This window comes from Sphaerodactylus townsendi, linkage group LG03, assembly GCF_021028975.2.
Source record: "Sphaerodactylus townsendi isolate TG3544 linkage group LG03, MPM_Stown_v2.3, whole genome shotgun sequence".
NCBI lineage: Eukaryota > Metazoa > Chordata > Lepidosauria > Squamata > Sphaerodactylidae > Sphaerodactylus > Sphaerodactylus townsendi.
In genome coordinates, this window is record NC_059427.1 from 48,984,941 (window position 1) to 49,008,366 (window position 23,426).

The 23,426-nt window shown below is 43.9% G+C and overlaps 1 protein-coding gene across 1 annotated transcript in view; it reads right to left on the reverse strand.

Moving 5' to 3' along the window:
* TXNRD3 (thioredoxin reductase 3) overlaps window positions 1-8,797 on the reverse strand; it is a 31,783-nt gene extending 22,986 nt beyond the window's left edge. The window contains exon 1 of the mRNA XM_048487984.1: window positions 8,564-8,797. Coding sequence (XP_048343941.1) covers window positions 8,564-8,686 — 123 coding nt within the window. The 5' untranslated portion in view covers window positions 8,687-8,797. The remainder of the gene's footprint in view (window positions 1-8,563) is intronic.
* Window positions 8,798-23,426: the final 14,629 nt, after the last annotated feature.

A 23,426-nucleotide genomic window follows, 5' to 3' on the forward strand; every position in this document is an offset into this window, starting at 1 on the left:
CGAACAATTGTTTTCTAGGAAGTACAATACAAGAACCTATAAGTCAGAGTCCCAGTATTAAGCAAGAGGAACATGAATCAAGCAGTTTAACCAAATGATGAAATTCTCTTCAAAAAATAAACAAACTGGTACAGAATCCCCATGTAACATTTCTCTGAAAGCATGTATTGTGCTACTTCAAATATTCGACAACACTATTTAGCAGTTTGGTGTGACAATATACTTCCTAAAGGGACTGCTGACATAATGTGCTTTTGCTACTCTGAACCAGTTTGTCTGCCTTAACAGTCACGAAGAAGCTAACTAGCTTGCTCACATACCTGCTGTTTCATAAACCAATTATGATTTTGTAACAAATTAAGTTGGCTTGACAGGTCACAGTGACAGCGCACATATATATTCTATCTAAAGAGGTTATAGAACTCTTCCTATATATCATTTACACTTGAGGTTATGCCTTCCGCATTTTTCGAACATCCAGATTGTTTGTGATTGTGTAAATTATCAACAGTTTCCAGCAGTGAGTGTGTTGAAATGACCAGAAGAGTTTGCACTTTCTGAGTTACCAAACATTGAGCTTCAGTACAGTCAGAGTCATACTGCGGGAAAGCCTAAGAGCCTTGGGTGTTCTTTCAACAGAAGCCGGTAGAAGGAAATGGACATGTTTTATTCACACTATTAAAATGAAACATAGACATGGAAATTAACATCACCTTCCAGCCCCTTGTAAATCCTGTTGCTGGAAGGGGAAACTGAAAAGCACTGGGGCATCATTTATGATCCTCTGAAAACCTAGATCGATGGAACCTCCATGCTTTAGGATAGTGTGCTTCTGAATATCAGTTGTGGGGGAAGGGGAAGCAGTATAGCAGGGAGGATTTGGCCTCTAGTACTGTTCATGGGTCTTTCAGGCATCTGTGTGCTTTGAGAAACAGAGTGATAGATTAAATGGCTCACTGACCCAATAGCGCCCAATAAAGCCATTTTAGATTATATGAGTGTAAAGTGCCATCAAGTTGCTTCCCATTTACGGTGACCCTCTGAATTAATGACCTCCAAATTGTCCTAGCGTTGAAAGCCTTGCTCAGGTCTTGCAAACTGAGGGCCATGTCTTCCTTGATTGAGTCAATCCATCTCATACTGGATCTCCCTCTTTTTCTGTTGCCTTCAATCCTTCTTAGCATAATTCTCTTTGTCAGTGATTCTTGTAATCATATAGTATCACCAAAGTATGATAGCCTCAGTTATCATTTTAGCTTTTAGGGAAAGTTCAGGTTTGAATTGATCTAGAACTCACTGGTATGTCCTTTTAACAATCCATAGACTGTAAAAGCCTTCTCTAATACAACATGTCAAAGGAATCAACTCTCTTCCTGTCGGCTTTCTTCACCATCCAACTTTCACATTCATACATAGTTATGGGAAATATAAAAACATAAATTATCTTGATCCTGGTTGACAGCTACACATTGTTAGGCTGCCCTTCCCAGTCTCTAGCTCCTTTTGATTTCTTGGTTGTAGTTTCCCTTTTGATTGATGATGGAGCCAAGAGAATCTGAACATTTTCAATTTCTTCACTGTCAATCTGAAAGTTGTGTAATACCCCAGCAGTCATTATTTTCATCTTCTTGATACTGCACTGTAATTCTGCTTTAACCTCCATCAGGAGTCATTTCTTCACCATTTTCTGCAAAGAATGTGGTGTCTTCTACATATCTCAACCTGTGAATTTTCCTTCCACCAATTTTCACTCCACTTTCATCTAATCTAGTTTTCTCAATATGTTCTAGTATAGCTTGAAGAGATAGGGAGATAAAATATATCCTTGCCTAACACCTTGTCAATTGGAAACTGTTCTGTTTCTCTGGCTGCTTCCGCACGGAGGCGGAAGGGCTTGGGTCAGCGTTTCTGACGCCGGCCCGACGACGCTGGGACTGTCCGCATGGCATGAGGTACAAGGACGTTTGAGGGAATCCCTGGTAGTAATTTTGCTTTCCAGATAGTGGTGAGAATATCCTCTTTCGTGTGCAGTGTCCTAATGATTGCATGTATTAAAATCAAGCTTTGACCGCATTTTATGTTAGGGCCTGCCAGACCCTGCTCTTAGGTTCATGAGATACTCAAGAAGAAGTCAAATTGCTTGTGAATGAAGACTGGTGTTTATTAAAGTTTAACAAGGTGTTAAGAGCATGGTGGTGGTTACATGGCAAAATCAAATGAAGGTAGGTTTTTAAACATCCCTCCCTGAAGACTGAGGATTCCTGACAGTTCTCTAGAGATGTCACTTCATAAGAAGAAGAAAAGAAGAGTTTGGATTTATATCCCCCTTTCTCTCCTGCAGGAGACTCAAAGGGGCTTACAATCTCCTTGCCCTTCCCCCCTCACAACAAACACCCTGTGAGGTGGGTGGGGCCGAGAGAGCTCTGTGACTAGCCCAGGGATAGGGAACCTGCGGCTCGAGAGCTGCATGCGGCTCTTCTGCCCTTGCACTGCAGCTCCACGAGCTGAGCCGCCCCATCTCAGCAGTTCGCCCTGCAGGCAGCAGGCTGGACGATCCAGCGCTCTCAGAATGAGCGAGTAAAATGGTGTAAAACCCCAATATATACAGTGTTATCTTTCTTTTAAATGTCAAAAATTATTTGTGGCTCCAAGTGTTTTCTTTTCCCGTGGAAAACGGGTCCAAATGGCTCTTTGAGTGTTAAAGGTTCCCTACCCCTGGACTAGCCCAAGGTCACTCAGCTGGCGTGTGTGGGAGTGTACAGGCTAATCTGAATTCCCCAGATAAGCCTCCACAGCTCAGGCGGCACAGCTGGGAATCAAACCCGGTTCCTCCAGAACAGAGTGAACCTGCTCTTAGCCACTACACCACTGCTGCTCCTAAATTTTATTAAATAAAATACTGAAGTGCCACTGCCATTTTCTATTATATATCCTTTGCCACCTTATACTAGCTCAGAGGTTCTCAACCTTCCTAATGTTGCAACCCTTTAATACAGTTCCTCATGTTGTGGTGACCCCCAACGATAAAATTGGTATATATAAAATATAAAAGGATTGTTTTCCGATGGCCTTAGGCAACCACTGTGAAAGGGTCGTTCGACCCCCACAAGGGTCCCGACCCATCAGGTTGAGAACCGCCTAGTACAAGAGGTGGAACCTGGCGGTTTCTCCAGCTCAGGAATACAATTCCCATCAGCCCCTACCAGCATGGCCAATTGGCCATGCTGACAGAGGCTGATGGGAATTGTAGTTCCTGAACATCTGGAGAGCCGCAGGTTCCCTACCCCTGGCCTAGTAGCTACCCTTCAAGGATTCTTCTACCCCCAGAACTATCTGTTCTCTTCTGCTGGTGTGGCCAGTGATCCGTCATGGGATTGGTCAGATCTTTGTCTCATGCCGGCTGGGACCCTTCTGCCTCAAGTGGCAGTTAAGAGTTTAGCCTCTTGACAGAGTCTAAGCTACGGTACTGCTGTCAGCTTTGCTGATACACAAAATACACCCTCAACACATTAAGGAGAATGTACAAGACAGGTTTTTTAAAAAGATTGGCCTGGTAGAAACCTACAAGACTGCAGTTTGTATCAGTTTTTAGGCAGGATCATGGGTGAACTGGTCAAAAAGCTGCAATAGGTTGGACACTGCTGATTTAACTATGATCAGTCTAACATTTATACTAAATACAAAAATCAGTTATCTGATTGTGAAACAATTAAATTATTGTATTATTGTAACAGACAATGTGTAACTTTCTGGCTTATATCCTGAAACATCAAGACCTATACTAAATTTAAGACAATTATTCAAAAGTCTATTTGGAGATTGCTACTGGAACACTAAGAAAATGTACATGCATACTCTTTTGCACTATATGTACTATACCGCTTTTGCAGATAACACTGCTTTCATACCCCAAACTTAGATGTCATGGATGGTACAGTATCATCTCAAGATACCATCGAGGTAAAACCTAGTCAAAGTTCTATAGATTATTCAGCAAAAGCAGTGGTCCAAGTTTATTGGCCCCCAAATGTAAGAAAAAACAAGGGCCAATACAACTGGACCTCCTGACCTAATCTTTACCAACTTTGGGGGTTCTTGTAAGGAAAGTCGCCAGCGGCTATGCTGCAAATTTGGTGACTCTACCTTTAAAAATACTCCCTCCCACGTTATGCAAAGATTCCCCATAGAGTATCATGTAGCTGAAGATGTTCAGGTATCTGGGAAAAGCAGGAAAAACCCCACACCAGTATGAGGATTCCTCTTTTTTTTTGGAAACGCTGAACGATTTCATGTCTAGTATACCTGAATCCAAAATATACTCTTTTGGGGGATGCACACCCCTATTGCCCACTTATTTCCAGGCACAAATGAAAGGGTTGTTTTTTACCATTAAGGTCTTAAATTGCACATGGCCAGGGCACTTGATGGTCCACCTGCTCCCAAAAAGTCCAGTCCTCTGGTAAGCTGTTTCTCAGAAGACATGCTCTTGTCCTTTCAGAGGTGAAGCAGGCAGCAATTGAATATAAGGCTTTCGCAATGGTGGCAGCCCAACTGTGCATCGCCCATTCCACTGAGGATCACCTGGTCTTTACCCCCACTATATTTCATGTGCCAGGCTAACACTCTGTGGTAGAGTGGTTAAGAGCAATGGACTCTAACCTGGTGAAATGGGTTTGTTTCCCCACTCCTATACAACAAACTTGGCAGATGAACTTGGGCCAGTCAAAGTTCTCTCAAAACTCTCTGAACTCCACCTACATCACAAGATGTCTATTGGGGGGAAGGGAAGGTGACTGTAAGCTACTTTGTGGCTCTTTAAAGGGAAAGTGGATTATAAAAACCAACTCTTCTTCTTTTACCCAAATTATAAAGGGAATTCTCCTTTAGGTTGGTTTTTAAAGCCTGCTTCTAGCCTGAGATGCTATTTCTTTTAGGCTGCTTTTATACTGTTAATGGATTTTCCATAGCATTAGAACTTACGGTATTTATGTGTTCATGCTTCATTTTGTAAGTTGCCTTTAACGCAGTGTGTGAAAAGGCAACATAGAAATTGTATGAATAAAATTAATTAGCAGATAGTTCATGGGAGAAATTTAGCTATGCTGCTCCCCTGCTCTCTCACACACAATGTTGCAAAGATAGGGAGAAACCAGCCTTCACTCATGCTTCTTCTAACAGAATACACATAATTGAAATAAAGGAAAGCTGCCATTTACATGGCAGCCTTCTTGACCTCATTATTCATGACAATATTTGAGCAAAGTCACTTGAAGCTTCTGAATTCATTAATGCTCTAGTAGTCCAGAAGTACAGTGCAGACTTATGACACCTGATGTTGCCTACCCTTACACTAATGCACTTGAAGTTTCAAAGACTCAAGGACAAAGAATAACAACACAAAGGAAACAAAACAGTCAGCCACACATCTTTATTAATCAATTCTAACTCTAGCTGTATCACTCCAGGCATACTTTGAGCTGTGCCAGAAGAGTTAGTAATTCAGGGCTACTAAGCCAGACCAACACTACAAGACAAGTCCCCTGCAAAACCCTTTGCCAAGTGGCTCATGGGCGGGAGGGGAATCTTCCAATAATGTTAAGGACAATCATTGTTCTGGAGCAGAACATGCTCATCTTTGCCAAAGTTTCATTAAGGCCCCAAGAAATGCTAAGCATCTTTTGTCTCTAATAGTCATATTCTTCATGCTCAGAAGGAAGAAGAAACCACCAGGAACCTGAGAGAAGGGAGGGAAACAGAGAACACTTCCGGATTCTACAGACAAAATTGAGATAATTGAGCCAAACTCACAGTATAAGAGAACCCATAAATTAGTTTGAAACTAGAAATGCCTCCCCCACACTTCCCAGTGATTATTCAAGAATATTATAGTTAACACCTTCTTCTGCTTTCTCAGCCTAGGTGTAACAACCAGTGATTTAGAACGCTCATTTTTATGCCTCGTTTTATACTGAGCTACTTAGCTAAAACAGCTTGCAATTTTCTGCTTTACCAGTAACCATCACCTCTTCCTTACTAAGTTGATTATCCAAGGTCTTTATTCTCTGCTTTTGGGACAAACTCTCCAACCATTAATGGGATACCCATAGGACAGTGACAATAAATGCAGGATCTGCAATCATGAAGTCAAGGTAAGTACAAGAGGGATATGAAATCTGATAAACCCCCTCGCACATTCAATGTGGGTGAGAACTCTTGCTAAACAAGACAAACAAATCAAATCAGATGCAATATAGTGCAATATATAGTGTGGGCAGCGGAAGGAGGGCACCCCTGGGCTAAGGAGTTACCCAAGTGAAGCTAAGGCAGAAGGAAGCCCATAGAAAGGACAGCAAACAAAACACAGAAACCTCACCAGTCCACCAGGAAAAAAACAATTCAAAACACAGTGCTGCCTGTAATACAACAAAGCTTAAATACGCACAAATTTCTCTTGTTCAATTGTTCACTGGATCAACATCTAAATCCTTTAAGAAGATCAGAGTAACATATATGAATAAAGATGAATCACAACCAACTGCAGAAGTTGCAGACAGGCTTAGCTTCAAAAATGGAGTCACATCAGCTACTGTAGACACTGTCTGTGTCCAAGAGAACCATGGACAGAATAAGACAGCAAAAACCTAAAGGAAAATGAGGCAGTAACAGAAGGAACAAAAGGACCACGGGGAAGGGAGATAATAAAACAAGGAAAAGCTTCACACATAATCTAGGAAAGGAGGAAAAGAACATGTTGCTGAAACATAGTAAATTAAGAAGTCTTCTAAAGACCAAGAACTTAAGGTAGGTGGACTCTTTCCCTGCATCTTTTCATTTCCTGAGGACCTTCCACATTACCTGTTTATCTTCTAACAACAGATGAGACTTCTATAACCTACTCTAACTTTTTCCCATATCAAGTGATTCACTGACAGGGTTACTTCCACGTGTTTAGTACCATTTTTCTCTGTCCCTCTTTACTGTTGGCCAGCTTGGGGGGTGGAAAAACTAAGAGCAAGGAAGAAGTATATTCAGAGACTTACAAGCATTCTCAATGAATACATCAACGCTCCACCTTCTCTTTAGGGTCACAATGTTATTGTTAGACATGAGAAGCGGTGGCAATATGGGACATTTTTTCACCGCACAATCAACCAATAATGTCCTTTGACACATTTGAAGTTTTACCAGTAGTTCATAAAGAACATAACTGATATCAAAGAAGAAAACTCACCATGGTTTATTCCACAAGATACTTCGAGTTATGCAAGTTGCTTTAGTTGTACATTTAATTGTGTAAATTAAGTGCATGTATATTAGCTGCAACCACAAGAATATGATATTCCTGAATGTCAGTATTTTGTGGAACTCAAACTGTTCCCCAGATTATAATGACCTTACTATCAAGTAAGTCTATCTCAGCAATGCTGATATGGGTGTTGCAAGATACGTTAAGAAAACTGAGATAAAGAGAACACGCACATTTTACTTAAGTGCCATTATTTTATTCTCATCCATTTAGACCCCTTTCCATTGTGAACATTCTAAAAATCGTTTTTAGGGTTCAAAATCCTTGAATAATACATTAACCTGTTGAATCTATTACTCAACTTATTACATTCATGCCAAGTGGCCATCATTTGAGACTTTCAGTGCTTAGTTCATAGAAGCACCAGATCTTTGTGCGAGTTTTATTTAAGAAGAATTCCTATTCTTCAGAATGTGATCGAGGTACCTTTTGGTGCCCTACCATTTCCACACAGCCCCCTTCAACTTCCTTTCCTGAATCCTAATGTTATAAACGGCACTTCCCAAATTGGCCAAGTTACAAAACTTTAGTACAGCACAGGTTAATTCAGGTTTCACTGATTCCAATTGGATTTACTCAGTAGCAACATGCTTACGTTACCAGTGCATGACTGGAGAGCTAGATGAAGACCATCTGCAACCCCTACACACATCATCTTCACCTTTATAGCAAAATTAAATAAAAGATACCCTCCACTTTATGCATATAGGAAATTTTGTACAACAGAAGGGAGGCAGAAGGCAACAGTTTCACACAAGATTAGAGTTTCCACTTAGTTTTTCGATGAATCAAGTCTTCAAAAGAACAAAACTCCTAGTTCATCACTCCTACACAAGTGTTGCTATAGGGCAGAAAATAACGCAAAATCCTTGTCATCCCAATGTCATTCCGAGTTGAACCTACTCAAAGGTTGAAAACACGCACCCCAAAAGATCCAGTTCCAGACGTCAGCCCACTCCCGATCTCTACGAGCCGGCCACGCGGTGGACAGCAGGAAGCAACAGAAAAGGCCCCCACCCGATCCCCGGGGAAGCGTCATGTCGCACTTCGGAAAGGGCAGCATCCGAAGAAGGAAGGAAAGCGACGCTGTCGAAGGAAAGGGGCCCCATTTCCCCCAACAAAGAAGAGAGCGAGATCGATCCCCCGGGCCGCCGCCTCCTCCGCTCCTTCTTCATGGGTCGTTTCCGAGGCAATCGTGGAGGAAGTCTTGTCCCTGCTTCCCCTCCCCTCCCCCAGCCCGGGCACCCTGCCGCTTACCTTGCTGCAATAGGGGCAGCCGCTTTTGCTGAAGATCATGACCCGGTGGGAGCCGATCATGGCCTGCACCTGCAGCTTCAGCGAGTCCCGGTCCGGTACGCGGACCTGGCCTGGGGGCGGCATCTTCGGCCCTCACCTCGACGCAGCCGGAGCAAAGAGATCCGCTAGAGCGACAGCAGCGGCCACCGCGACAAGAATTCGGCTAAGGCGGTAGATCGGCGCATGCGCGAGAAGGGGAGACTCCGGCGGCTCTGCTTAACACCGCCCTCCGCCTACTCCGATCCGAAAGGGGCGGGAAGCAGGAGACAGCCCCGCCTAACGGCGAAGGGGAGGCTCACGTGCTCGACCCTGAAGACGGACCAATAGGAGTGGGCTATTGGGGTGCGTCCAGTAAGAGGGAACGAATGAGGGTGAAACGGCGCGGAAGTCTTCGCGTGTTTAAAGGGGCAGAAGCCAACCCGTTGTAAGAGACCGATAGATTCCAGTCGATCAGCGAGTCCGTCAGAGGTCAACGAGATTATCGAAGTCTGATCCTAGATCTCGATTGACCTCACCCCACTCGTATCGATAATTTAAAAGACGTGTAATTTAAACAAAAATCAACATTCTTGAATGTAGTCATTACTCTAGTAAACATCCACAAACTGTAATAATGAATTTAACAACTTTGTTCTCGGTCCATGAAAAACAATTGAACAATCTTATTTTAATAACAGGTGTATTTGAATGTGGGGAGTCATCGGGCGGTATAAAAATCGAATACATAAATAAATAAAATAAAGTAATCCAGAAATTAGTTACATGATTTAGTAAATCTTCTGATTTTCTCCTTTTTTCCCCATAAACCAAGATCTCTTGTCACCAAGACCACCAACTGTACAAGACACATCTAGACAGAGCTTTTGCCAGTCTTTCTATCTCAGCAGCACAGAGGACCCATTCCTAAGTTACACGGTAGATTTGTATCTAGAGACGGCACCTTATATTTTACAGTGTTACGGTGTTGTCAATTTGTGGACTCGTGGACTTGCCAAAGGATCAAATGGTGTTCTTTTTCTCTATTATTGGGCTTAGAGACTATTTTCCAAGACATTTTAGCTGCTTTTCAAAAAGTTGCTTTAAGCCATTCCTCAATGGGTTAAGATTTTTATCTATGCACCCAGGATTTTTCCAGAGTGCGCAAAGCAACTCACAGTATAATAAAATAATTATTTCCTGTTTTAAATGTTTCAGAGGAATAGATGCATTGCAGCCAAAATAATAATAATAATAGTGCAGTGATTGCGAACCTTTTTGAAACCGAGTGCCCAAATGGCAACCCAAACCCCACTTATTTATTGCAAAGTGCCAACCTGGCAATTTAACCTGAATGCTGAGGTTTTAGTTTAGAAAAAACTGGTTGGCTCCCTCTTCCTCCGCCCCACCCGCTTGAGCAGGGGCCAGCCTGCTCTAGCCTCCAGCAAGTCCCGCACTCACCGCTCTGTGGCTCTCTAGCATCTCTGCCTCCTTTGTGCCCACCCCCTCGGGCAGCAGCCACCTGGAGCACAGGCACCAGGCCCGCCAGCTGAGTCCTTCCTGCTCACTGCAGTGCACGCACGTAGTGCTCAGTGGCCCAGGCCAACCTAGATGTGTGTGTTTGTATGTGGTGATTTTCCAACCCCCTCATGACGAACTCTGTGCACGTGCCCACAGAGAGGGCTCCAAGTGCCACCTCTGGCACCTGTGCCATAGGTTCGCCATCACTGTAATAGTGTCTTGTGATCCTGCAGAGGTTTATTTTTTGAGCCCAAAGCACAATATGCACACAGCATGCACACCTGTAAACAGAAGGGCGGGGGAAGGGGCGTTATTACAAAGATGTCAACAGGCCCAGTATGCCAGGGCATAGGTGTGTTCCATTCCATTAGACATATGAATACAAAATAAGGTCCAGTCAACAGAGTAAATGATCCACTTGGAGTGGGTGTGGACCACTCCCAACTGTTATGAATTAGCAAAGTTGGATGAATGTGAATAGTGTACTTAAATAAACCTGTTAGAAGGGACAATTACTTTCTAGAGTGAGCTAGTCTCTGCCAGTCTCGATTATGACCAAGTCTTAAATCTGCTCATAGATTCCATCTCAGCCTTCCTTTGAAACACTTATTTTCAAATACCACACCTTTTAATCTAATACTGAATGACCAGCAGGATGATGCATTCCCTTATTGGTTTCTGAGTACTTTCATTTTTTAATGTTTGATTTGTGTTCGTTTGTTCTTGTGTAGAAGTGGTCCATTTTGGTCAGTGGCGGATTTGGAAGTGATGCCTGGAGGTAGAGTTCAGTGGGGATGTGATGCCATGGTGCCTGCCCCTCCTCCCCAAAGCTGCCATTTCCACTGTGGAAATGGAGAGAACTCCAAGCCCCATTTTGAAGTTGGTATATCATGTGAAGATGGGATTATATGTGAGGGTTTGGTTGTATGTAGTGTAGTGTTGGTATAGTGTGTTTATGACATATATCTAAGGATGTGCAGATGACTGAGGCCTTGATGGTATGGCAAATGGTGTCTAGTACAGTGTCAGCTGAGTAGATATGCAAACAGTGGTGGCACCAGGGTGTGTGGAAATAGATAAGAGATGAGTTCAAGGGTTTCACTGTTGCTGATGAGTTGTTCCTTCAGTTTGAAGAGCCATCTGTAAGCAAGGAAGACATGTTAAAGAGAAACATCACTTTCTTACTGTATCCGAAGTCAATTTTATCTATTCAACAGTTCTTTTCAGAATAAACAAAAATATGTCAATGTGCATCAAATGAACATGTGACACACAGTGTCTTCGATGTGACAACTAATTCTTTTTTCTGTTTACATTTTATTTAGATACCCTGTAAGCTCTATGGATAATTTTGACTTGTATTTATTGTAATTTTATACTGAATATTCTGTGCTTAATGACCCATAGTATTTGTTTCCACTGAGGTGAATAAATCTTTTCATTTGATTACTTATCCTTGTTTTGCTTTAGAAATTCTGAACTGTCACTGATTTGAAACTTATAATATATTGGAAATGGGTGCGGTACTGATTGATCCTAAGCCCCGACTCAAAAGGAGGACATTCTGAGGACTAAGCTATATGGAACGGTTTCTCTGAGTAATCCTGGCATCTCCTCAGAAATAGCCATTGCTTTCACATCCTGCATGTGAGCTCCCAAAGGCACCAGGTGGGCCACTGCAAGTAGCAGAGTGCTGGACTAGATGGACTCTGGTCTGATCCAGCTGGCTAGTTCTTATGTTCTTATATAATTGGCAAGCTGCACTGGTGCTGTGCTGGCATGACTTCTTTGCCAGTGTAGAGTGCCAGGTACTATTGGGTGTGTGACATGGCAGAATGGCCCTTAGTCAGCCTTCTAAACCTCAAAATCAAAAATGCTGAAGAAAAATCATAAGATTTACAACATATGACAAAGTCTAAAGGAAGAATTGATTTCAAACACACATAATAATGTAAACAAAATAACTATAATGCATAGACAAAAATAAAACTAACAAATCCACAAGAATGTGTATAAAGCAATATCTATTTATATACATCATTTATAGTTCACCTTTCTCACAGAGTCTCAAGACAGGTTACACAGAGCAAGACAATTTAAAATAACAGAAATAGCATATCCACTAAACAATGCAAAATAAATTGAGTTGCAGAAATTTGTAAACAATCAATAATTGGAGTCTTACTTAAGTTAGAAATATAACAGAGCTGAAACAAAGCTAATAAAGCAGGATCAATAATATGACATGCTAAACAGTGCAGGAATTACATAGTAGCATCATACTTGTAGCCACAGATAGTACATACCAGACACCATTGTTCAAAGACTATCCCTTTACCAAAACATTTTCCTGAACAAACTTTAAACAGCAGACCAGACATCTTTAACAAAGCCTTCATCAGTGACAAAATGAAGAAAAATAATATAAAAGAATAATAGGAATAGCATTATAATATGGATTGAAAACTTTTGCTGAATATACATTACATACTGCAAAATTGATAGGGCTCATTCAGAATTCAGCACACCTAAGTGGGCCTGGAGATTTCTATTAAAACATCAACAGGGCAACTAAAAAATTAGCATACAAAAAGTAAGACTCACAAAAATCATTTCCAGGCTTTGTTGCATTAAAATTTTGTTTGTAAATACTAATGACAAATCAAATAGGCTTTATCTGAATACCATTGAAGGTATTGCACAGTAAGCAATCACAGCCCCCTCATTACCACATAAACCTAACAAGAGTGGACATGCTGAACTCAAACACTGAAGTCACATGACACAAATGTCTCTGGCCATGCTGTGTATACTTAGAACACAGAACCTTGCATTTTAGTGGGGGAAAATGCCCCTAAGAGGCACTGAGCAAGGACTTGCCAGGCCGTGGCACGTTTTGTATGGGACTGGGGGGGGGGGGGAATTCCACATCACAACATTTCATTTAAAATAGAGGCTTTCTATAGGCAGGAGGGGGTTCACTTATCACAGCAGGGCATGGACCTTTGGCTGCATAGCCTTAGAACTGAATTATGTGATTGGCTGAAGGCTTAGGAGGCATTTGGCGGGAGCTGGGTGAGGGGTTGCGCATGGGGCAGGGAGGTGATCCACTAAACAGGGGAGCAGGGGGAGTTCCCCTGTTAGTACACCTCCTTAAGAGGTTCGGGTGGAGTAAGCCAACAGTTGGGACGCCCCGCAGGGGCCTAAGGTGCTTGTGCCCCTAGCATGGGTTGGAGGGGGCTCCAGTCATGAGCACTTCACCGGTCTGGAATGCCTCACTCCAGCTTCTCGCTAAGGTACAGATTCATCCAGCAGGTGGGCTGGAGGAACTAGCTTACTCTGGGGGACAGCACTTGGGCTGCCCAGAGGCTAGGATCACTTCCCCATGCTGCACCATTTGCTTTCCTGTGCCTTCTATCAATAAATTCTTCGGCTATGGCCAATTTTCTTACCCACACAAAGTGCTGTCTGGTGTTTTATTTAAATATTGGAGGGTTTATGTAACATGAGTAGGAGGGGCCACACCTCTATTCGCAAAATATCTGCCTTGAACTGGAACTATTGCTGTCCGTGGGTCCTCTGTTGCCTCAACAGCCCTATGTCCCACAACAGTTGCTAGCAGTGTGTACAATGCTGAAGGTGAAATATGTTAGCACCTCAGCACTATGCTGTTAGCACAATACTACCCCAAGCGTGGATCAAGTAAGCTGGGGAAATGATGACCAAGCGTGGACAAGTAAGATGAGGAAGGAATATAGCCAGAGATGGGATCCAACCAGTTCTCACCACTTCTCTAGAAGTGGTTACTCATTTTTTCTGAGTGCCGAGAAGGGGTTACTAAAGCAACCGCTCTGCCCAGTAGGGACTGGAGGTGCGTGTGTGTGGCACCGCCACTGTTTGAATCCCACCACCATCAGAACCTGTTATTAAATTGTTTTGATCCCACCACTGAATATAGCCCCCTGGTCCAGGAATCTACACCAATCTCACCTTTCTCCATCGCACAAACTCAGGTATCTCCTTTACATGCTGGCTCCCACAGCTGAGGCTAGTGATGAGTGTTTATGGGGGCACCTGGACTAGGCTCATCTGGCAGTATATTCCACGTGATACAATAAAATAAAACATACTCCCAGGGAAGTGTACCCAGGAAAGCTCATGTAGGTGGGAGACGACAACACTGACAGCTATATACTGAGCTGTTAGAACATTCCTTTGCCAGGGTGTTGTCCCAATATGCGGGACAGGGCACAAGTGTGGTTTGGGGTACCTGGCAGCTGCCCTATTGTTCTCTATGAATGGGGCCCACTGCTTTGCAGGATCGTGGCTCTAAGCAGCAATGAACAGAGCAGTTAAAGAGTACTTCCCCACAGGATCAGTGTATTATTTGGAGGGATATAGCACGTATCTCGGGGGGGGGGGGCGGTCCCTGGCAAATGGAGTCCCCCCCCATGGGGATGGAACTATAGACTGTGCTGACATGGATGTGACTGGCATGACATCTGTGTTGTTTGCCATTGCTGCACATGCTTCAGTTTTGCATCTGGGCAGGTGGTGATTTAACAGGGAGAGCTGGAAGCACAACTGGTGCAGTCTTGCCATTCTGCTCAGTCACCGGTTCAAGCCTGGTTCCTTCAGCATCCTGCCTCATGCAGCTTTCTGGCCATCAGGTCTGCCTCACTCATATGTACGATGTGCTAGGGACAGCTCAGCCTGGGAGCAACTCACAAAGGCAGAGGTGCCATTGGTGTTGGATAGAGGAAATGGCACTGCAGTTCATCTTCATGATTTGCTATCAATAAAGTCTGGAGTCCATCTCTATCCATGTGTCTGTGGGCAGATGAGACTATCTCCATGCCCCTCCCTGCCCCACTCCTTACCATCTGCAACATTCCCATGGCTTCCAGGGGTGATGTCCCCTTCACATGTATGGGTGTACCTGTGTGTATATTTTGACTTGCGGATGCCCATTCTGAGATAGCTGTGGTTGGTCTTTCTGGAGCGACTGGACTTGAGAACACGAGAACAGACTAGTGGTCCATTTGGTCCAGCATCCTATCTGACACAGTTCTTCTGGAGGGCCAGGAAAAGGGGACAGAGGATGAGGTCTTCCCCCAGTGTTGACTCTTGGCACTAGTATTCAGAGGTTTACTGCTTCTAAACATGGAGGTTACCTTTGCTAATAGCCTCTGATAGATCTCTCCTCTGTGGATCCCTTGAGAAAGAAAGAAAGAAAGAAAGAAAGAAAGAAAGAAAGAAAGAAAGAAAGAAAGAAAGAAAGAAAGAAAGAAAGAAAGAAAGAAAGAAAGAAAGAAAGAAAGAAAGAAAGAAAGAAAGAAAGAAAGAAAGAAAGAAAGAAAGACACCATGGGTAGAAAGGAAACAAGGCAGGTGGACAGACAGAAGCACAGGTGGGCAGGTAGGTGAGTAGCCTGCTCCCTCCTCCCCCGTGGTTCCGATCCTAACTATGTCTGATAACAGGGCACCTATATATCTAATAGCCACAAGTGACCCCCATCTTGCAGATATCTAAATCTGCAGATCAGGGCCCCATTGACAGAACAGAGACTTGTCTTCAAACATTTCAGAAAAAAACCCTGCTGTCATTTGGCTGTTTGTCATCATCTCAGAAGGATTTCTTAGATATATTGTTGAAATTTTTCATGACAGAATCAACTGGCTGTTGTAGGTTTTTTGGGTGTGTGGCTGTGGTCTGGTAGTTTTTGCTCCTAATGTTTCACCTGCATCTATGGCTGACATCTTCAGAGGCATGTCACAGGGAGATGTTTTTCTCTCCAAGGCACAAGTACCATAGAGAGAAGCACACCTTTCTGTAACATATATCTGAAGAAAACAGACCACAGCCAGACAGCCTGGAAAACCCACAAATCAGCAAGATTTCTTAGATGTTTTCCACAGCAACTGTATTGTAGCCACTTAAAAAAAAAAGAAATGGAGATGGAAATGACAATTAACAGTACCATCCTAACCAAAGTTACACCCTTATAAACACCTTGAAGATTGGAATGTGTGGTTACTTTATACCAGTGGTGGCGAACCTATGGCACGAGTGCCAAAGGTGGCACTCAGAGCCCTCTCTGTGGGCACGCGCACACAGAGTTCATCATGTGGGGGGGTGGAAAATCACCTCCCCCCACACACACATCTAGGTTGGCCTGGGCCACTGGGCATGAAGTGCACGCACCGTGGCGAGCAGGGAGGACTCGGCTGGCGGACCTGGTGCCTGTGCTCCAGATGACTGCTGCCTGAGGCAAAGAAGGCAGAGATGCTAGAGAGGTGCAGCGCGGGACTTGCTGGAGGCTAGAGCAGGCTGGCCCCTGTTTGAGCGGGTGGGGTGGAGGCAGATGGGTGAGGTGGAGAAGCTGGAGCAGTGCAGGGCAGAGCGGCGGGTGCATGCAGGACCTGCTGGAGGCTGGAGCAGGCTGGCTGCTGCTGCTCAAGGGATTGAACAAACAAAACATGTGTTTTTCCAAACATTGGGGAAACGCTCAGACTCAAGTTTTTTGCCGATTGCCTGGGCAGATCAAGCCTAGGATGGAGGAACCGAGATACATTTAGGATTTTTTAAAAAGAACACCAAGGTCTTTGCTAGAACTGTTTGTATTTTTCTGTTCCTGTTGCATTTTTGTGGGAAGTCAAGTGCTGTGAAGACATGTGAAGGAAAAAAACATAGATCAGATTGCTGCTCCACCAATTTAGTTTTCCTGAAGTTATCCCACCCCTCTCACAGCATTCTTGCTTACAAATTGCCTTCCTTGACTGCCTTTTTAGTTCTATTTTGTGGTGGGGGATTTATTGGGTTTCGGTAAGCGAAAGTTTCATTTCCCTCTCCCCCCACACCCTTCCCCTCTCCCCTGCCCCCAGTGTGATAATAGTGCAATTATTTCAGGGAGATTATTAGCACTAAACCTAAGACCTAGTTTTGGGGAAGCAGTGTAGGTAGCCCTGTTAAGCGCTGTTAAACCCCACTGATTTTTATGGGAAGAACTAAAGCACAATCCTTTACCTGGGAGTAAGCTCGGTTGCTGGCAATGGGGCTTGCTTCTGAGTAAACCCTCCTAGGGTTGTGATTCATCGGTTCAAAGCGTTGTACGGTTGCTTCACCAAATGTACTCCTGAGTAACGCGCACCTTGGAGCCAGCCGTTTTTTTTTTAACGAAAACCTCAGTATTCAGGTTAAATTGCCATGTTGGCACTTTGCAATAAATAAGTGGGTTTGGGGTTGCAATTTGGGCACTCGGTCTCGAAAAGGTTTGCCATCACTGCTTTATATATTGCTTCATAATTGTCTGGGAGCTGACTTGAACACCTGTGGTGAAAAGAGAGGGATAGAAATTATTAAAATAATGCCAATGCAAAATCTTAATAAGTCAATTTAAGACAGCTTTGTGAATATTTCACCCACACCCAGTTCACCCACTATCTTGCCATTAATTGCCACCCTGTTTTCATTTTTTTCTCAGGTGTCTGGTGCAAGGTTAGTTTCTCTGGGAAGCAAATAAATAGTATCTAGTTATTAAAGAAGAAGATTGAGATCTGAGCATCCTGCAATTCTTTTCCATGAATTTGTTGGGTTTTTCCTATTAATTTTCAGCCTGCCACCACTTTACAACTGGTGAACTGGTTTGAATACTTAATCTGCTGTAGTGTAATTACTTGGTCTAAAGAAGACACACCTTTCAAAATGGGTAAGATATCTTGTTGCCAGAAAAAAAGACAGCATTAGAGTGCTTTAGGCTTGTGAACTGTCTTGTGTAATAGGATGAAAGAGTGGTTCAAGGTCATTCACTGAGAATCCTTGCTCTATCACGGAACTTAAGGTTAACCTTGGATAAGACTTCCTCTGTCAACTGGTCCTGTTGTAAGAATAAAGTGGAGCAGTGAAGAACTATATATGTCTTTCTGTCCTCCTTGGACCTTGAGAAAGATAGGATAAGATATTATCTATCATATCTTACCTATCTCATGGTCTAAGGAGATTAGGGACATACATAGTTCTTTACTGCTCCATTTTACACCTGGAGAATAAATACATCTGCTGATTGACTTGGCTTGTATTACCCAATAGGATTGCCAGCTGTTAAACTGATCGCTCTTGCTGTCCTTCATCTCCAGCAAATACCACCAGATTTTATTTACCTCCTTGCCATGAAAAGCTTTACCTGTCCGTTTCCAAACATTATTTGTTAGAGAGACAGAGCTTTTCCCCCATTCTGGCCAATTGGCAACTGTATTATCAATGCAGTAGAAGCCCTTAAATTTTTGTAATAGCAGCTATGTACTTAAAAAAATATTTCAAGGCAAATGGGTTTTATTGCTGAAAGTATCTCTTTCAGTAGATGTACATAATACTGGAAAACTACCTAAAACGTTCACATGTCTTTTGGAGCTCAGGGAATGAGAAAGCCTAGCAGAAGCTGCCACCTGGAGGATTGTGACTGACAGAGCATCTTGTTTCTTATCAGGCTGCAATTCTGTTGAGGGCAGAGCCTCAAAAGTAATCAGTGTGCAAAAGAAATTGGTGTTGAAAAAAATTGGTGTAGAAATAAGCTAGATAAAATGAAGGGAGGTTTAATTCTGTGAAAGGCATGTTGCTGATCCCAGTTGACAGATGCATTCAAATTAAAAGTTTGTGATGACTTGGAAATGCATCTGGGCTTCAATCCAAAGCAGGATAGGCTGTGTCGAACCACTGAAATCAGTGGGTTTAAGAAGCATGCCTATTCCTTAGAACATTGTCACCATAATCTTCAGATCTTAAAAAGGGGGATGTCAACAAAGGAAAAGCGAAGGAGAGAAGACAGCTGCATAATTAGTACGGCTTCAAACATTACTGAATTTCTACATGGAAACAAAAGAGCCATTAAGGATATGTGCAGATCCTCACATTGGTTGCAGCAAAATGGATGCTCGGTGATTAACCAAACACAGCCTGCTCAAAAATGCTTTCTGTCTTTGGGATTTTATCACTTTAAATTTGTTCTCAGAATATAGTTAGAGCTGTGTGCAATTTGGGAGTGGAGAAAAAAATTAACATTATGTACTGAGAAAACTGGAGTTCCTACTAGGGACTCCTTTTGTCTTTATTACTACACATTTTCCCTCACTTTCATGACTAAAAATAACATCTCAAGAGCACCTTTTTGCCATCCTCAACTCAAGTCATAGATAATAATCCAAAAAACCTAGAATGGACAATTTGTTTGACTACTGCTGTATGTCAGCAAACCCACACATGCCTGTTAACCTGAAGATAAAAATCTGAGGTGAGTTCCCTGAGGAGAGAAATAAAAATGTTGCAAGGGGAAGTGGAAGCTTTTTTTCTGACCTTCCTTCAATTTTGTGTGGCTTTGATTAGATCTAAAAGTATATTTTAGCTATGATTAGAATGGATAGCCCAGACTAGCCCAATCTAGTCAGACCTTAGAAGCCATGCATGGTCAGTCTTGATCAGTATTTGGATGAGAGACTACCAAAGAATATTAGGGTTGTGCTGCAGAGACAAATGGGATTACTGTAAATCACCTATGATTTGAGTAAGAAAGAAAGAAAGAAATTCTGGTTTGCCAGGTTTTGTGACCTTTGCTCCTTGTTCTCTGGGGAGACCAGAGGTACAATCCAGGATGTCTGTGTTCATATACTAAGAAAAGCCGTAGTTAAGATGGGCAGCCTAATCTGGAGACTGATGGCAGCTATGGCAGCAAGACAGCAGCAGAACACTCTACCAGTCTGTATCTTAAGTGGGGTATCATGAGCACCACTGACAGTCTGAATCTGCTGGGGTTGGGCACAAGAGCATAGACACTGTAATGGAACCTCAAGCAACTGGGATCCCATGTCTTCAGAATGCACAAGCATAACTGAAATATGTCCGCATAACACTTCATTGTTCCCTGTGCCTTTTTAATTCTGGGCTGCCTCAGGACATGACTGCAACTATGGTTAGACTTGCCAACCTCCAGGTAGGGCCTGGAGATCTTTTGTTATCAAAGATGAGCTCTAAACTACAGTAATCAGTTCGAAGAGGAGTTTGGATTTATAGCCCACCATTTTTCTCTCCTGTAAGGAGTCTCAAAGTGGCTTATATCCTTTCTCTCCCCACCATAGATACCTTGTGAAGTAGGTCAGGCTGAGAGAGTTGTGAGAAAATTGTGACTAGCCCAAGGTCACTCAGCAGTTCACCAGATAAGAGCCCGCCATTCATGTGGAGGAGTGGGGAATCAAACCTGGTTCTTCAGATAAGAGTCCACCGCTCTTAACCACTAGACCATCCTGGTGAGATCCATGGTGTTACACTCTGCGGAGGTTCCACCCTTTCCCCCAAACCTCCATCCCCAGGCTTTACTCCCAAATCTCCTGGAGTTTCCCAACATGGCGTGTGGTTAAAAAGCCAGCTTCAGGCCATGATTTCAGATCCTGGTTTGATATAATTAGTGAAGCTGCCATCATTCATATTATCACACTAACAATGTGGATATGTGTATAAAGTGCCATCAAATCACAACGGACTTATGTTGACCCAGCAAGGGGCTTTCAAAACAACTGAGATGCAGAGATGGTTTGCCAGTGCTTTCCTCTGCAGAGCCTCCCTTAGTGATCTCCCTTCCAAATATCAATCCTGCTAGGCTTCCAAGATCTGGCAAGATCAGGCTGTACCATGCCACCTTTCTTCTCACACAAACAATAGTTAGTTAAATTAAACTTCAGATTGACAACCTTCGTTACATTTTTACCGGGAGATTGGATTGGTTGCCAACTGACTGGGGGACCGGCTGTTATGAGGTCAAACTTCATAAGCCTGCACCATGGAAGCTGTTAAGCACACAAGTGGACTTGCCTCTGCACTTTAGTGACAAGAGTTAAGCTAGCTATTGCTCCTGGGACAGGTCAATTTACGTATCCCCATTGTTTGAGATGGACAGTTTTCCCAGTAATGTCTTGTATCGATGCTGTGCATGTCGTCATAGGAAGTTTTGCGTGGTTTGCACTTTATAGCACAGTTCACTTCACCACTTTATTAAAATTTTGTAATTTGGTGCCTTATTATATCAGGCAGCCAGGGTATGGGGGACTATTGCTATCAGTGAACTTTCAGGTGGGGCCTGGAGATCTCCCAGAATTACAGTTGATCCCAAGAATACAGAAATTGGTTCCCCTGGAAAACGTGTCTTCAGAGGGTCGTCTCTATGGCATTATACCCCACAAAGACCCTTCTCAAACCCCACCCTTCCCAGGATCTACCCCAAAATCTTCAGGAATTTCCCAACACAGGCTGGCATCTTCAATTAAGCCATCTCTCCAGCACACAAGCTCCCTGGCCCACTCAGCGATCCATCCCTTGATGTGCAGGTCATCATACATGGTTGCTGACATGTAGAACTTCTGCTGGGAGAGAGGCTTAAGGCAGGATGCCACACCTACTTGCAGTCTGTGCACCAGCATGTGCACTGCTAGACGTCTGCAAGTCCTTCAGCTGTCTCCAACTGTGGCCAAGTTCTTACAGGTCATTTGGATCGTGGGAATGACCAGAGCCAGGGTTTTTCTCTGATGCGAGCAATGTCATGTAGTTCTTAAAGGGCTTAAGGACCTCCACAGTCTTAGTGAACCACTCATCTGGACTGACCTAGCTCTCTTTCTGTACCTCACAGAACAATGCGGTGAGAGTTTCCTTCTGCTCCATAGCAGTGGCATTGTTGTTAAGAACAGGTGCACTCTGATCTGTGGAGGAACACTCTGATCAAGCTCTGCCCCTTGATCTGTGGAGGTTTATCTGGGGAATTCAGATTAGCCTGTGTACTCCAACACATGCCAGCTGGGTGATCTTGGGCTAGTCACAGCTTTTCAGAGCTCTCTCAGCCCCACCCACCTCACAGGGTGTTTGTTGTGGGGGTGGGGAAGGGAAAGGAGACTTTCAGTCCCTTTGAGTCTCCTTACAGGAGAGCAAGGGGGGACTTCTCCTCCTCCTCCTCCTCCTCCTCCTCCTCCTCCTCCTCCTCCTCCTCCAGCAGCACCACTGAATGCTCAAGCATGCTGTTGATGGAATTCCAGCAAATCCTGATATCACCAAAGAGGTGGTGCTCTGGTACTCCAGTCAGTGCCTGCTTCTCACACAGCAGATGGGTGCCCTTCACACTGTGTGAGAAGTGACTTGTGAGATGCCAGCATTTCTGGAGGAGATTCTGGAAGGCACGAGTCACAGCATCCAGCTTGAGATTCTCTACAGATCCTAGACCAGGGGTAGGGAACCTGCGGCTCTCCAGATGTTCAGGAACTACAATTCCCACCAGCCCCTACCAGCATGGCCAATTGGCCATGCTGACAGAGGCTGATGGGAATTGTAGTTCCTGAACATCTGGAGAGCCGCAGGTTCCCTACCCCTGTCCTAGACCCAAGGCATCCTTAACCACAAGGGGGAGAAGGTGGGCTGCCAAGTAAATGAGCTTCAGGCCCAATGTGTAAGGAAGCCAAGCTCCTCAGCCACCTGCGGTCGCATTAAACAGTGGGAGCAGCCAGAATCAACGAGGGCGGAGGCTAGGAGACGTGTATGCTTGGCAGGGTTGGCTAAAGAGGCTTGAATAGTAATGGGCGCGCTGCCTCCAACGAGGCAGAAATAAAAGGCTTTTGGTTGAAAGACCATTTATTCAGACAACTTAGAAAGCTCACACACACGACATGACAGGAATGGGCCTTCCCGCCCAGACCACAGGTTATAACCCCCCGTTCCATCCCCCTCCCGGTGTCTCCAGTCCCATTCTCATGGGAACGGAATTCTCATCTCGCTCTAAGAGATAAGCCCTCCAACAGTGTGGTTGCTGTAGATTCTGGCCCGTCGCCCGTGCCAGGGAACTCAGTCAAGGCCAAACAGCTGTGAAGAGATTCAGCACCACTAAGATCTTTACATTCCGCCTCTCCTAAGAAAAACCCTTCCCCCCCTGGTTTCAGTGGAAAAGCACGATGAAAAGCAGAAATAAGGGAGGGGGCATCGATATTTTCCGAATACACCCATTGATTATGGCCGGAAGAATATCCCACCCAAGAGACTAAATACTGTAAGCGTTTGCGATTAAAGCGAGAGTCCAGGATAGCATCAATTTCATAGTGCTTGTGGCCATCAATCATGGTCGGCGGGGGTCTCTCCGGAGGGCCGTGCCAGACATCGGAAGCGGGAGCCTCCTTGAGCAAACTAGAATGAAAGACGGGATGGATATTACTTAAGGAATTAGGCAATTCTAAGCGAGCAGTAACATCATTGATCACTTTTGTAATCCTAAACGGACCCACGAATTTCTTGCCTAGCTTTGAATATT